Below are 12532 nucleotides of genomic sequence, written 5' to 3'. Positions count from 1 at the left end.
AAGTGGCTACAAAGCTCTGTTCATCTCCTCCCTTCTGTCTCATGCTGTGTAGATTGGGTATCCCCAAATGCTTGAAATCACATACCTAGATGACTTGAATGTATCTGGTCTGCCAAGTTGTTCAGATATGAGTGCAGTTTTTAAAAATAAAGTTTTTGTTTCTAAATGTCTGTTGTAAGCCTGGCCATATATGACAGAGTCCACAGGTTAAACAAGACACTGTTCATCACCCAAAGCCAACCTGGACAGGCACACACATAGAAACTATAGAATTAATTTCCTTAGGAAGGGAGGAGGAAGGCAACTATTTAGAATGAGTCTGATGCTTGCATACAATAACTAGAAAATTTTATAAGAATAGAAAATTATTTGGGGTGGTAATAACAGAGGTCAAGTTTATGGGTATCTGGATCTAGCTTCAGAAATCAGAGAGGTAAGAATTGGTTTTTTCTCAGACATAGTTTTCTACACATTTGTTATAGAGAAAGTGTTAGGTACAGGAAAATGTAAGGAAGAACATGAAAGTAGACCATTCCTATCACCAGAAATACCCACTCTTTTGTTTTTCATAATCTATCTCCTTTCTTCCCTCCCTCTTTTTCTCTCCCTCTCCTATGCTACAAATACATTGGTAATCCTGCACTTTTTATGTAATACCACATCATAAGGATTTCCCCCACCATTTAAAGAAAAAGACTTTGCTAATGTGGTGGGAGAAAAATAACTAGTTTTAATTTGCATGCCATTAATATTTTAGTTAGGATTAACATTCTTATGTTGACTGTCAATTTACACTTACCTACAGGGTGTTAGCTTTTCTATTCTTTATCTTACTATAAAATTGGAAACATTACTAAAGCAAGCCTCTGATTTCAGATGTCCTAAACGATGCTATATTTGATGAAGATCATGATGAGATGGTGATTGTGAAGGACATAGACATGTTTTCCATGTGTGAACATCATCTAGTTCCATTTGTTGGAAAGGTAAGTTTTTCTATGTTGTCTCCTAACAGTGTTTAAAAGCACAATCACAGTTTTAAAGTTAGGATAATTATATTTTGAATTGTCACCTGCTAATTCCTAATATCCCAGATATTTAGAATGACACATAAACATTTACTCTTTATCAACCCTACTAATCTAATAGCTGGAAATTAACAAAATAAAAACAAAGTAGCAGAAGGCCCTCTGGGCAAGCATTTCACAGTCAATACCATGTTAATAGGTTAAAATAATGAGATTAAAAAGACCATCTTTTTGTTTTAGGTAACTGCTGCAGGCTCTGAAAACCTTTGCCCTTTATTTTGACTTGATCCAAGATATACTTTTGTATAATATGACATGAGCAGTAATGATTGCAGAATTTCTTGTGGCAGAGGTTATAGTATTAGTGGGTTTAATTTGTTTCCAACCCTTTCTATTTTAGGAAAAATGAATCTGTGAGCTAGATAATGTTATCTAGTTTGCTGTAGTTAAACCTACTTTTGAGAACATGTGGGTTACCAAGAGTTGTCCTTTTCTCTTCCCTCCCCGCATATCATAATTTTATTTTATTTTGACTTTTTGTTAATAATTTTCAAATAGAAGACTTACAGGAAATAGTGGTATGAATATCTAAACACCCATCACCTAAATTTAATGTGTTAACATTTGCTTTATATTTTTTTGTTAAAGCATTTTTTCATTTTTTATAGAAGTGAAACGTAGAAAAATGCACAAATCATTAGGGTATTTCCTACTACCTCACAGATCAAGGACTAGAACATTATCAGTGTCCTAGAAGCTCACCTTGTGCCCCTTGTTAATCCCTAACCCATCTTGTCCCCACAGGTAACCAGTATATGGATTTGTAACATTATAGATTGATTAGTTTTGCTTGTTTTTCAATTACTATATATAAATAGGTGGGGTCTACAGAATGTACTCTTTTGTGTTTCTCTTCTTTTGTTCCATATTGAAAGAGTCCTTGATGTTAGGTTATTGCCTGTCATTATATTTTCATTGCTATATATAATTCCATTGTACAAACATACCACAATTTATTCTGTTCTTGGAGGACATTTGTATTGTTTCCTCTCTCTCTCTGTTTGGGTTTTTTGGTTGTTGTTGGTGGTGTTTTTTTTGTTTTTGGCTATTACAAACAGTACTGCTACCAGCATTCTTTTGGCGCACAGATGCATGCATTTCTTTTTAAAATTTTTATTTATTTTTAAATTTTCTGAAATTATTTATTTATTTATTTTTAATTTATTTACCGAGCCACACAGCATGCGGGATCTCAGTTCCCTGACCAGGGATTGAACCTGGGCCACGGCAGTGAAAGCCCAGAATCCTAATCACTAGGCCACCAGGGAACTCACTAATTTATTTTTTAAGTGTAGTTGATTTACAATATTGTATTAGTCTCAGGTGTACAGTAAAGTGATTCAGCTGTATGTATATGTGTGTGTGTGTGTGTGTGTGTATATATATATGTATTTCAGGTTATTTTCCATTCTAGATTATTATAAGATATAGAATATAGTTCCCTGTGCTATACAGTAAATCCTTGTTACCTATGTATTTTATGTATAATAGTTTGTATCCTAATTTATCCCTTTCCCCTTTGGTAACCATAAGTTTGTTTTCTATGTCTATTAGTCTGTTTCTGTTTTGTCTATACATTCATTTGTATTATTTTTAAGGTTCTGTTTTGTCTGTACATTCATTTGTATTATTTTTAAGGTTCCACATATAAGTGATATCATATGATATTTGTCTCTCTCTGTCTGACTTACTTCACTTAGTATTGTATTCTCCAGGTCAACCCACGTTGCTGCAAATGGCAATACTTTATTCTTTTTTATGGCTGAGTCATAGTCCATTGTATACATATACTGTACCTTCTTAAACCAATTGTCTGTTGATGGACACTTGGGTTGTTTCTGTGTCTTGGCTATTGTAACTAGTGCTGCTCTGAACATTGTGGTGCATGTATTTTTTTGAGTTAGAGTTTTAATCTTTTCCAGATATATGCCCAGGAGTGGGACTGCTGGATCATAAGGTAACTCTAGTTTTTGAAGGAACCTCCATAGTGGTTGCACCAATTTACATTCCCACCAACAGTGTAAGAGGGCTCCCTTTTCCCCACACCCTCTCCAGCGTTTATTATTTGTAGACTTTTTGATGATGGTCATTCTGATCAACGTGAAGTGATACCTCATTGTGGTTTTGATTTGCATTTCTCTAATAATTAACATGTTGAGCATTGTTCATGTGCCTGTTAGCCATCTGTGTGTCTTCTTTGGAGAAATGCCTATTTAGACCTTCTGCCCATTTTTTGATTGGGTTTTTTTTTTCAATATTGAGTTGTATGACTTGCTTGTATATTTTGGATATTAACCCCTTGTCGGTCACATCGTTTGCAAATATTTTCTCCCATTAAGTAGGTTGTCTTTTTGTTTTGTTGATGGTATTCTTTGCTGTGCAAAAGCTTGTAAGTTTGATTAGGTCCCATTTGTTTATTTTTGCTTTTACTTCTTTTGAATTGGGAGACTGATCTAAGAAAATATTGCTATGACTTATGTCAGGGAATGGTTTGCCTATGTTCTCTTCTAGGAATTTTATGGTGTCATGTCTTATATTTAGGTCTTTAAACTATTTTGGGTTTATTTTTGTGTACAGTGTGAGGGAGTGTTCTAATTTCATTGATATACATGTAGCTGTCCAGCTTTCCCAACACCACTTTTTGAAGAGATTGTCTTTTCTCCATTGTATATTCTTGCCTCCTTTGTCGTAGATTAATTGACTCTAAGTACATGGGTTTATTTCTGGGCTTCCTGTCCTGTTACATTGATCTATGTGTCTGTTTTTGTGCCAATACTATGCTGTTTTGATTACTGTAGCTTTGTAGTATTGTCTGAAGTCTGGGAGAGTTATGCCTCCAGCTTTGCTCTTTTCCCTCAGGATTGCTTTGGCAATTCTAGGTCTTGTAAATTTTAGTATTACTTGTTCCAATTCTGTGAAAAATGTCATGGGTATTTTGATAGGGATTGCCATTAAATCTGTAGATTGCTTGGAGTAGTATGGCCATTTTAACAATATAAATTCTTCTAATCCAAGAGGATGAGATATCTTTCCATTTCTTTGAATCATCTTCAGTTTACTTACTTTATCAATGTGTTATAGTTTTTAGCGTGTAGGTCTTTCACCTCCTTGGTTAAATTTATTCCTAGGTTTGTTTTTTATTTTAATTGGATGTGATTTTAAACAGAATTTTTTAACTTTCTCTTTCTGATATTTCATTGTTAGTGTAAATAAATGCAACAGATTTCTGTATATTAAGTCTTGTATCCTGCTACCTTGCTGATTTCTTTTATTCTGATAGTTTTTGTGTGGAGTCATTAGGGTTCTCTATATAGAGAACTGTGTCATCTGCAAATAGTGACAGTTTACCTCCTTACTTCCAATTTGGGTACCTTCTCTTTTTCTTATCTGATTGCTGTGGCTCGGACTTCCAATACTATGTTGAATAGGAGTGGTGAGAGTGGGCATCATTGTCTTATTCCTGAATTTAGTGGGAAGGCTTTAAGCTTTATACTGTTGAGTATTATATTGGCTGTGGGTTTGTCTTAAATGGCTTTTATTATGTTGAGATATGTTCCCTCTATATCCACTTTGGTGAGAGTTTTTGTCATGAGTGGATGTTGAATTTTATCAAATAACTTTTCTGCATCTATTGAGATAATCATGTGGTTTTTGTCTTTCCTTTTCTTAACGTGATGTATCACATTGATTTGTATGTTGAACCATCCTTGCAACTCTGGAATGAATCCAACTTGATCATGTTGTATGATCCTTTTTATGTATTATTGGATTCAGTTTGCTAACATTTTGTTGAGGATTTTTGCATCTATATTCATCAAAGATATTAGCCTGTAATTTTCTTTTATTTGTAGTGTCTTTGGTTTAGGTATTAGGGTGATGGTGCCTTCCTAGAATGAATTTGAGAGTGTTTCCTTCTCTTCAGTCTTTTGGAATAGTTTGGTAAGGATAGGTGTAAGTTCTTCTTTGTATGTTTGGTAGAATTTCCCCAGTGAAGCCATCAAGTCCTGGACTTTTGTTTGCAGGGAGGTTTTGTTTTTAAACTTTTTATTACAGATTCTGTTTCACTTCTAGTGATTGGTCTGTTCAAATTATCTTTCTTCTTGACTCAGTTTTGGCAGGCCATAGTTTTCTAGAAACTTGTCCTTCTCTTCCAGGTTGTCCAATTTGTTGGTATACAACTGTTTATAGTATTGTCTTATGATTTTTTTTTTTTTGTATTTCCACAGTATTGGTTGTTATTTCTCCTCTTTCACTTCTTGTATATTTGGGTCCTCTCTCTTTTCTTCTTGGTGAGCCTGGCTAGAAGTTTGTCTATTTTATCTTTTCAAAAAACCAGCTCTTGGTTTTATTGATCTTTTCTGTTTTTTTTTAATCTCTATTTTATTTATTTTCTTTCTGATCTTTCTGATTTCCTTCCTTCTGCTGACTTTGGGTTTTGTTTGTTCTTCTTTTTCTAATTCTTTAGGTGATAGGTTAGGTTGAGATTTTTCTTATTTGAGGAAATCCGGTATTGCTATGAACTTCTTAGAACTGCTTTTGCTGCATTCCATAGATTTTTGTAAGGTTGTGTTTTTATTGTTGTTTGTCACAAGGTATTTTCTGATTTCTTCTTTGATTTCATCATTGACCTATTGGGTTTTTAGTAGCATATTATTTAGCCTCCATGTGTTTGTTTTGTTTTTTCCTGTTTTTCTTTGTGGTTGATTTCTCATGTCATACCATTGTGGTCAAAAAAGATGCTTGAAATAATTTCTGTCCTCTTAAATTTGTTGAGGTTTGTTTTATGACCTAGTATATGGTCTATTCTAGAGAATGTTCCATGTGTGCTTGAAAAGATTTTTTTTTTAATGTAATGTCCATCCTATAGATATCAGTTAAGGCCAACTGGTCTAGTGTCATTTTAGGACCTCTGTTACCTTATTGATTTTCTGTCTGGAAGATCTATACATTGATGTCAGTGAGGTGTTAAGAGTCTCCTACTATTATTGTATTCCTGTCACTTTCTCCCTTTGTTAGTATTTTAATATATTTAGTTATTCCAGAATGGGTGCATATATGTTAATGAGTATAATATCCTCTTCTTGTATTGATCCCTTTATTATATAATGTCCTTGTCTTTCTTTATGGACTCTGTTTTAAAGTCTATTTTGTCCAATATGAGTATTGCTACCTCTGTTTTCTTGTCATTTCTATTTGGATGAAATATCTCTTCTCATCCCTTCACTTTCAATCTGTGTGTGTATTTTGCCCTGAAGTGAGTCTCTGGTAGGCAGCGCATTTTAGTTTCTTGTCTTTTTATTGTCTGCCACTCTATGTCTTTTGACGGGAGCATTTAGTCCATTGACATTTAAAGTAATTATTGATCAGTATGTACTTATTGCCATTTGAAACCTTGTTTTCCAGTTGATTTTGTAGTTCTTCTTTGTTCATCTCTTTATGTTTTTCCTTTTGTGGTTTGATGGTTCTTTTTTATATTATGCTTGAGTTCCTTTCTTTTTTGGTTGTTGTGAATCTGTCGTATGTTTTTGATTTGTGGTTATCCTGGTTTTCAAGTATGTTGACCCATAACTATATCTACTTGCTTTAAACTGATAGTCATATCATATAAGTTTGAACATGTTCTAAAAGATCTACATTTTTATACTCTCCTTTCCCATATTTTATGGCTTTGATGTCCCATTTTACATCTTCATGTTTATTCTTTTGCTGTTAATTGTAGTTATAATTGCATTTACAAATTTTTTTGATTTTTTTGCAGTGTAAATAATGTAAACATTATTTACAATGTCATCTTAGTTTCAGGTGTACAGCACAGTGATTCAGTTATTGTTTTTTAATCTATGTACTGGCTTATTTAAGTGATCTTCAATCCTTTTATATATTTGCTTTTCTTTTTTTATATATTTATTTTATTTTTGGCTGCATCAGGTCTTAGTTGTAGCATGTGGGATCTTTCATGGCGGCATGCAGGCTCTTCATTGTGGCGCTTGGGCTTCTCTGTAGTTGTGGCAGACAGTCTCCAGAGCGCATAGGCTCTGTAGGTGCGGCACACAGGCTCATTAGTTGTGGAGCATGGGCTCAGTTGCCCCATGGCATGTGGGATCTTAGTTCCCTGACCAGGGATCGAACCCACGTCCCTTGCATTGGAAGGTGGATTCTTAACCACTGGACCACCAGGGAAGTCCCATATATTTGCTTTTCCTATTGTGATTTTTCCCTATCCTATAGATTTTTTTTTTAATTGAGAACATTTTTTTAAATTAATTAATTTAATTTTGGCTGCATCGGGTCTTCACTGCTGCACACAGGCTTTATCTAGTTGCGGCGAGCGGGGGCTACTCGTTGCAGTGCGCAGGGTTCTCATTGTGGTGGCTTCTCTTTGTTGCGGAGCATGGGCTCTAGGCGTGCAGGCTTCAGTAGTTGTGGCTCGCAGGCTCTAGAGCACAGGCTCAGTAGTTGTGGTGCATGGGCTTAGCTGCTCCGCGGCATGTGGGATTTTCCCAGACCAGGGCTCGAACCCGTATCCCCTGCATTGGCAGGTGGATTCTTAACCACTGTGCCACCAGGGAAGTCCCCTTATAGATCCTTGCTTCTCTGCTATTTAGAGAAAACCATTCAATATTTCTTTAAGGGTAGGTTTAGTATTGCTGAATTCTTTTAGTTTTTGCTTGTCTGAGAAATTCTTTATCTCTCCTATTCTAAATTATATTCTTGCTGGGTAGAGTTGCAGGTTTTTCCCTTCCAGGACTTTGAATATATCATGCCACTCCCTTCTGGCCTGCAAAGCTTCTGCAGAGAAATCTGCTGCTAGCCTTATGGGGGTTCCCTTGTAACTGTTTTTCTCCTGCTGCCTTTAGAATCCTTGCATCAACCTTTGCCACTTCAATTATGATATATCTTGGTCTGGGTCTGTTTGTGTTCATCTTGTTTGGAACCCTCTATCCTTCCTGTACCTGAATGTATTTCATTCTTTAGGTATGGAAAGTTTTCAGCCATAATTTCTGATACATTTTTGATCTTCTCTCTTTTCTCCTTCTGAAACCCGTTACGAGTTGGTTGGCACACTTTATATTATCCCATAGTTCTCATATGGTGCTTTCTTTTTTTTGTTTGTTTGTTTGTCTTTCCGTCTGCTGTTCTGATTGGATGATTTCCATTATTCTATCAGATCACTTATTTGTTCTGTTTTATTGCTTCTAGATTGGTTTTTATCTTGGGAATTGAGTTGTCTAATTTTGATTGATTGCTCTATAGTTTCTAGTTCCTTGTTACAGTGATCTGCATTTCCATCTATAATCCTTTAGCATTTTTATTACCTAATTTTTAAACTTGGGGTCTAGTTGACTGGTAAAGCCTGTTTCATTATTAGTTCTTTCAGGGGATTTCTCTTGTCCTTTTAATTGGGAGCAGTTCCTCTGCTTTTTCATTTTACTTAACTGTTTCTCCTAAATTCATAAAGTTAATCTACTGTGGTTTTGAAGGGCTGTTTTAATGTGGGAGTGTCCCTGTGTAGACTGTGTGAGTCCTGTATTTTTGATGCAAGGGCTGTTTTTGGTATGCATGCCAGCCACGTCTTTCCTCAAAGTGTACTGGCCGTCATCCTCCTGATAGCGGATGTGATTGGTGGTGTGTCCAGAGCCTGAGCTGGATGTCGGGTGGGGTCTCCTCTTTGCTCCGTGGCTGTGACACACGGGGTGGGGTGTGCTCCCCAGTTGTTGGAGCAGAAGCCCAGAGGGTCAGGTTCAGTAAGGCTCCATGGCCCTTGAATGCATGCCCTGTCTCAAAGCATGTGGCTGCTGAAGCAGGTGAAGCCCACATGGTCACAGTGAACCCAGGCACCGCCCACGCAGGTGTCCTCACCTCTGCTCAGCAGCAGCCCAAGGCCATGTCCCTTTCTCTGTTGTGTTCGTCCCAGGCCTAGCTCTAGGCTGTGATGTGAAGTGGGCTGGTGCAGGGGGCCAGGGTGCGATGACTGCAGGAATCCAGGTGGTTGTGCTGCTGCCTGGGACCTGGGCTGCCTCTGTGGTGGACCTCTTCCAGGACCTATCTGCCCCAGATCTGGCACCGAGCTGTAGTGTGGGGTGGGCAGACCTGGAGTGCTCCTGGCAGGTAGTGAGCCATTGTTTACTCCTCCCCAGAGGCTGTCCACCCAAGACGTTTCTGTGGTACCACCCAGTGTGCGTGCTGACCAAGTCCGCCATGGTTGGACTGCCCCTACCATGTGAATGCTGACAGTGGACTTTGAGGTTTGGCCCCGACCACACCCCAGGCCCTCTGGACTGTCTCTTTGCAGCTAGGCTGGGTCCTCTCTTCGGACTTGTCCATCCGGGATTCAGTGCCTAAGCCCTGTGTGTACTAGCAGCACCCCTCCCAGCCCTGGCAAGCGTCTTGGACTGGAAGTGTGGCCAGGTGGGTGCCAGCGGTGCCCCCTCTCTCCCCTGATTGCTGGCCAGCCAGCTTGCGCACTCCTTGCAAGCAGAGTCCAGGCCCCTCTAGCCCCTCTGTCTATTCCAGCAAACCTCCCAGTAGGCAAGGGGGCCCCTCAGGGCTTGGGCCTGCCCCTGTGGACCTTCCCTCCTTCACAGATCCCTCCCAGGGGCACTGGTCCTGTCCTGATGCCTTTTTTTTTTTTCATCCTACCTGGTTACACAGAGAACTTTCTTATAGCTTTGGTTATATAAGAAATCTGCCAGTTTCCGGTTGGTTTTCTGTATGAATTGTTCCATGTGTAGATGGATTTTTGATGTGCTTGTTGGGGGAGATGAGCTCTACGTCCTCCTGCTCCGCCATCTTGATCCTCCTCTTGCATGCATTTCTATGGAATATACCTAGGAGTGGATGCACAGGGATACAGGGTATACCTGTGTTCAACTTATTGAATACAGACTTTTAGTTTTCCAAATTGGTTGTACCAGCTTACATTTCATATACTCTCATGAGTCCTAGTCACTTCACATCCTCATCAACATTTGGCACTTTCAGTCTTTTTAAGTTTAGTATTCTGATGTGTGTGTAGTGGTATCTCTTTTTAAAACCTTTTATTACAGAAAATTTCAAACATATCTAAGAATAGGTATATTAGTATATAACGTTCCATGTTCCCATCAACCAGTTTCAACAGTTATCAGTAAAGGACCAATCTTGTTCTATATACGTCCCCCACTGGACTATTTTGAAGCAAATCCTAGATAACATTGGTTTTTTTCTATAATTTCTTCCAGCATATTTCTCTAAAAGATAAGGATTTTTTTAAGAAACATAACTGATTTGATTATCAACCTAAAAAGTTGGCAGTAAATCCTTCAATATATTGAAGTATGTTATAGACAACACGACTCTTCATTACTAATTATTACTACCTATCTCTAAAATATTCTTACTTATCCTCAGTAGCACTACCATAGACAAAAGTAACAGTAATTCCTAAATAGCATCTAATAACTAACTGATATTTACATGTTTCCAGGTGTCTCAGCTGTCTTGTTGGTTTAAACCAGAATCCAAGTAAGGGTTACAAATTTGCACTCACATTGCATTTGGTTGTTATGCATCTTAAGTCTCTTAATCTACAATAGTCTCCTCTGCCAGCCCCACCTCCAGCCCCACCCCGATGACGTTCTTTACTGGAGAAACTAGGCCAGTTGTTCTGTAGAGTGTCTCAGTTTCTGGATTTGCTCCATTCAATCTCTGCATTTTTCTATAAACTGGATTAGATCTAAAACTTCCTAAGTTTAAGGTTAAACATATTTGACAAGAGTAGTTCATCGGGGTGCTGAGGATTCTGTGTTCCATCACATGAGGAGGCATATATGGTCTGGTAGTCCCACAACTAATGATGCTGGGCCGTGACAGCAGGGCTATGGATTTTCAGAAATGAGGGAACCTTTGAGCTCATGGCTACCTTTTATTTTAAGTGAAAATATCAGGCCCAGGAAGCTGTGAATTGTCCAAGAGGACATAGGGAGTTAGTGACTTGGCTGGGGTCAGACCCAGGAACTTGATCCTGTACTCAGCCTCTCTCCACTATATCCTCCTACCTTCTGCTCTGATTACTTCTGTGTCTGTGTTCTTACTAACTCGGTTTTTAAACATATTGTTCAGTGATGATTGCCTAAAGTGGCCACTTACAGGAATTCCTTGGTGGTCCAGTGGTTAGGACTCCGCGCTTTCACTGCCGAGGGCCCAGGTTCGATCCCTGGTCAAGGAGCTAAGATCCCACAAGCTGCACGGCATGGCCAAAAAAAATAAAAAGTGACCATTTAGATGACAGGATCTTTGGGAAGACTAAAAATAGTATAAACAAATAAATTATAGCTCTGTATATAAGTGTATAAATTTCAAGTGGTACTTCTGTACCTTGGTTCTATGGGAAAGTTTCAACTCTAATTTTTCTTTGAAATACCCAGTGTTCAGGTGCTACTTAACTTTCTCCTTCTGCTGAGCAGGAAGGCAATGAATTGGTATTCAGACTCCCAAAGCATAGTGCCTAATAGATGAAAAAAAAAAAAAACAAAACCACTAATTACTCCTGGCTTATTCAAGTGTACAGTAAATATTAGGTGAACAAATGCAACAAATGCTGGCAAACCATGATGCAAATGAGTTGATCATTTTATATTAGGTAAATTGATTGCCTATAAGTGACCATTTATTAATCTTTTTGGAGAACTAATATTCTCTCATACTTAACACTTGGCTGAAAGACATGTAACTTCTTCATATTAGATATTAATCAGTGCTTTTTAAGATTATAAAAATGGCTTTGCCTTACAGTAGGTCCTACAAGAACTTAGGTCTTAGGATCCAGATTCTTTCTGAGTCACAACTTGTAGCTGTGTCCTTTTCTTCCTGTCAGGAGGATGGTGTTCTCTAGCAGCTTAGAAATGGGACTGCCCAGGATGGCAAAGAGCACAGAGACCCTCTTTCTGTGCAACAGGGCAAGATTTTTAAGGCCACCATGATGTGTAGAATGGCAATATTTATACTTACAGTTTCAGCCATTTAAAGGAGGTTTTCTTAGCTATATTTTAATGTTGCTGTGGGATAATTAGCACTTTCCTGAGAAAGTTTCCCCTCAACAGAGGAAAGATTTTAAGAATTGCATCAAGAGCTTAACTTCACCAGGAAATACCACGACTGTACTTCAAATTTGTCATTTTATTAATAGTCATTCTTATTTTCCTTTTACTTAATTTATGTGATTTTTTAACTGCTTATGTAAGTGCTTCATCTTCTATGTCTTAAAGCTTCTAAATGTTTTAAAAATATGTTTTCATTGTGTTGAACTGCATTGTAAGTATACTGTATTATGTTTCCTTTCGTCACAAAGAAGTACTGTGTTTTCACTTAGCTCATGATTTCTGTCTCTTCTCTGAAGGTCCATATCGGTTATCTTCCTAACAAGCAAGTTCTTGGCCTCAGCAAACTTGCTAGGTAAGTATGAC

At 37.8% G+C, this 12532-nt stretch overlaps 1 protein-coding gene across 1 annotated transcript in view; it reads left to right on the top strand.

The window, feature by feature from the left end:
• GCH1 (GTP cyclohydrolase 1) overlaps positions 1–12532 on the top strand; it is a 52787-nt gene that overhangs the window by 25206 nt on the left and 15049 nt on the right. Inside the window, exons 2-3 of the mRNA XM_007192887.2 lie at positions 877–986; positions 12466–12521. Coding sequence (XP_007192949.2) covers positions 877–986; positions 12466–12521 — 166 coding nt within the window. The remainder of the gene's footprint in view (positions 1–876; positions 987–12465; positions 12522–12532) is intronic.

The sequence above is a fragment of the Balaenoptera acutorostrata genome, chromosome 3 (genome assembly GCF_949987535.1).
Source record: "Balaenoptera acutorostrata chromosome 3, mBalAcu1.1, whole genome shotgun sequence".
Taxonomy (NCBI): Eukaryota; Metazoa; Chordata; class Mammalia; order Artiodactyla; family Balaenopteridae; genus Balaenoptera; species Balaenoptera acutorostrata.
This window is presented reverse-complemented; position numbering and strand designations above follow the sequence as displayed.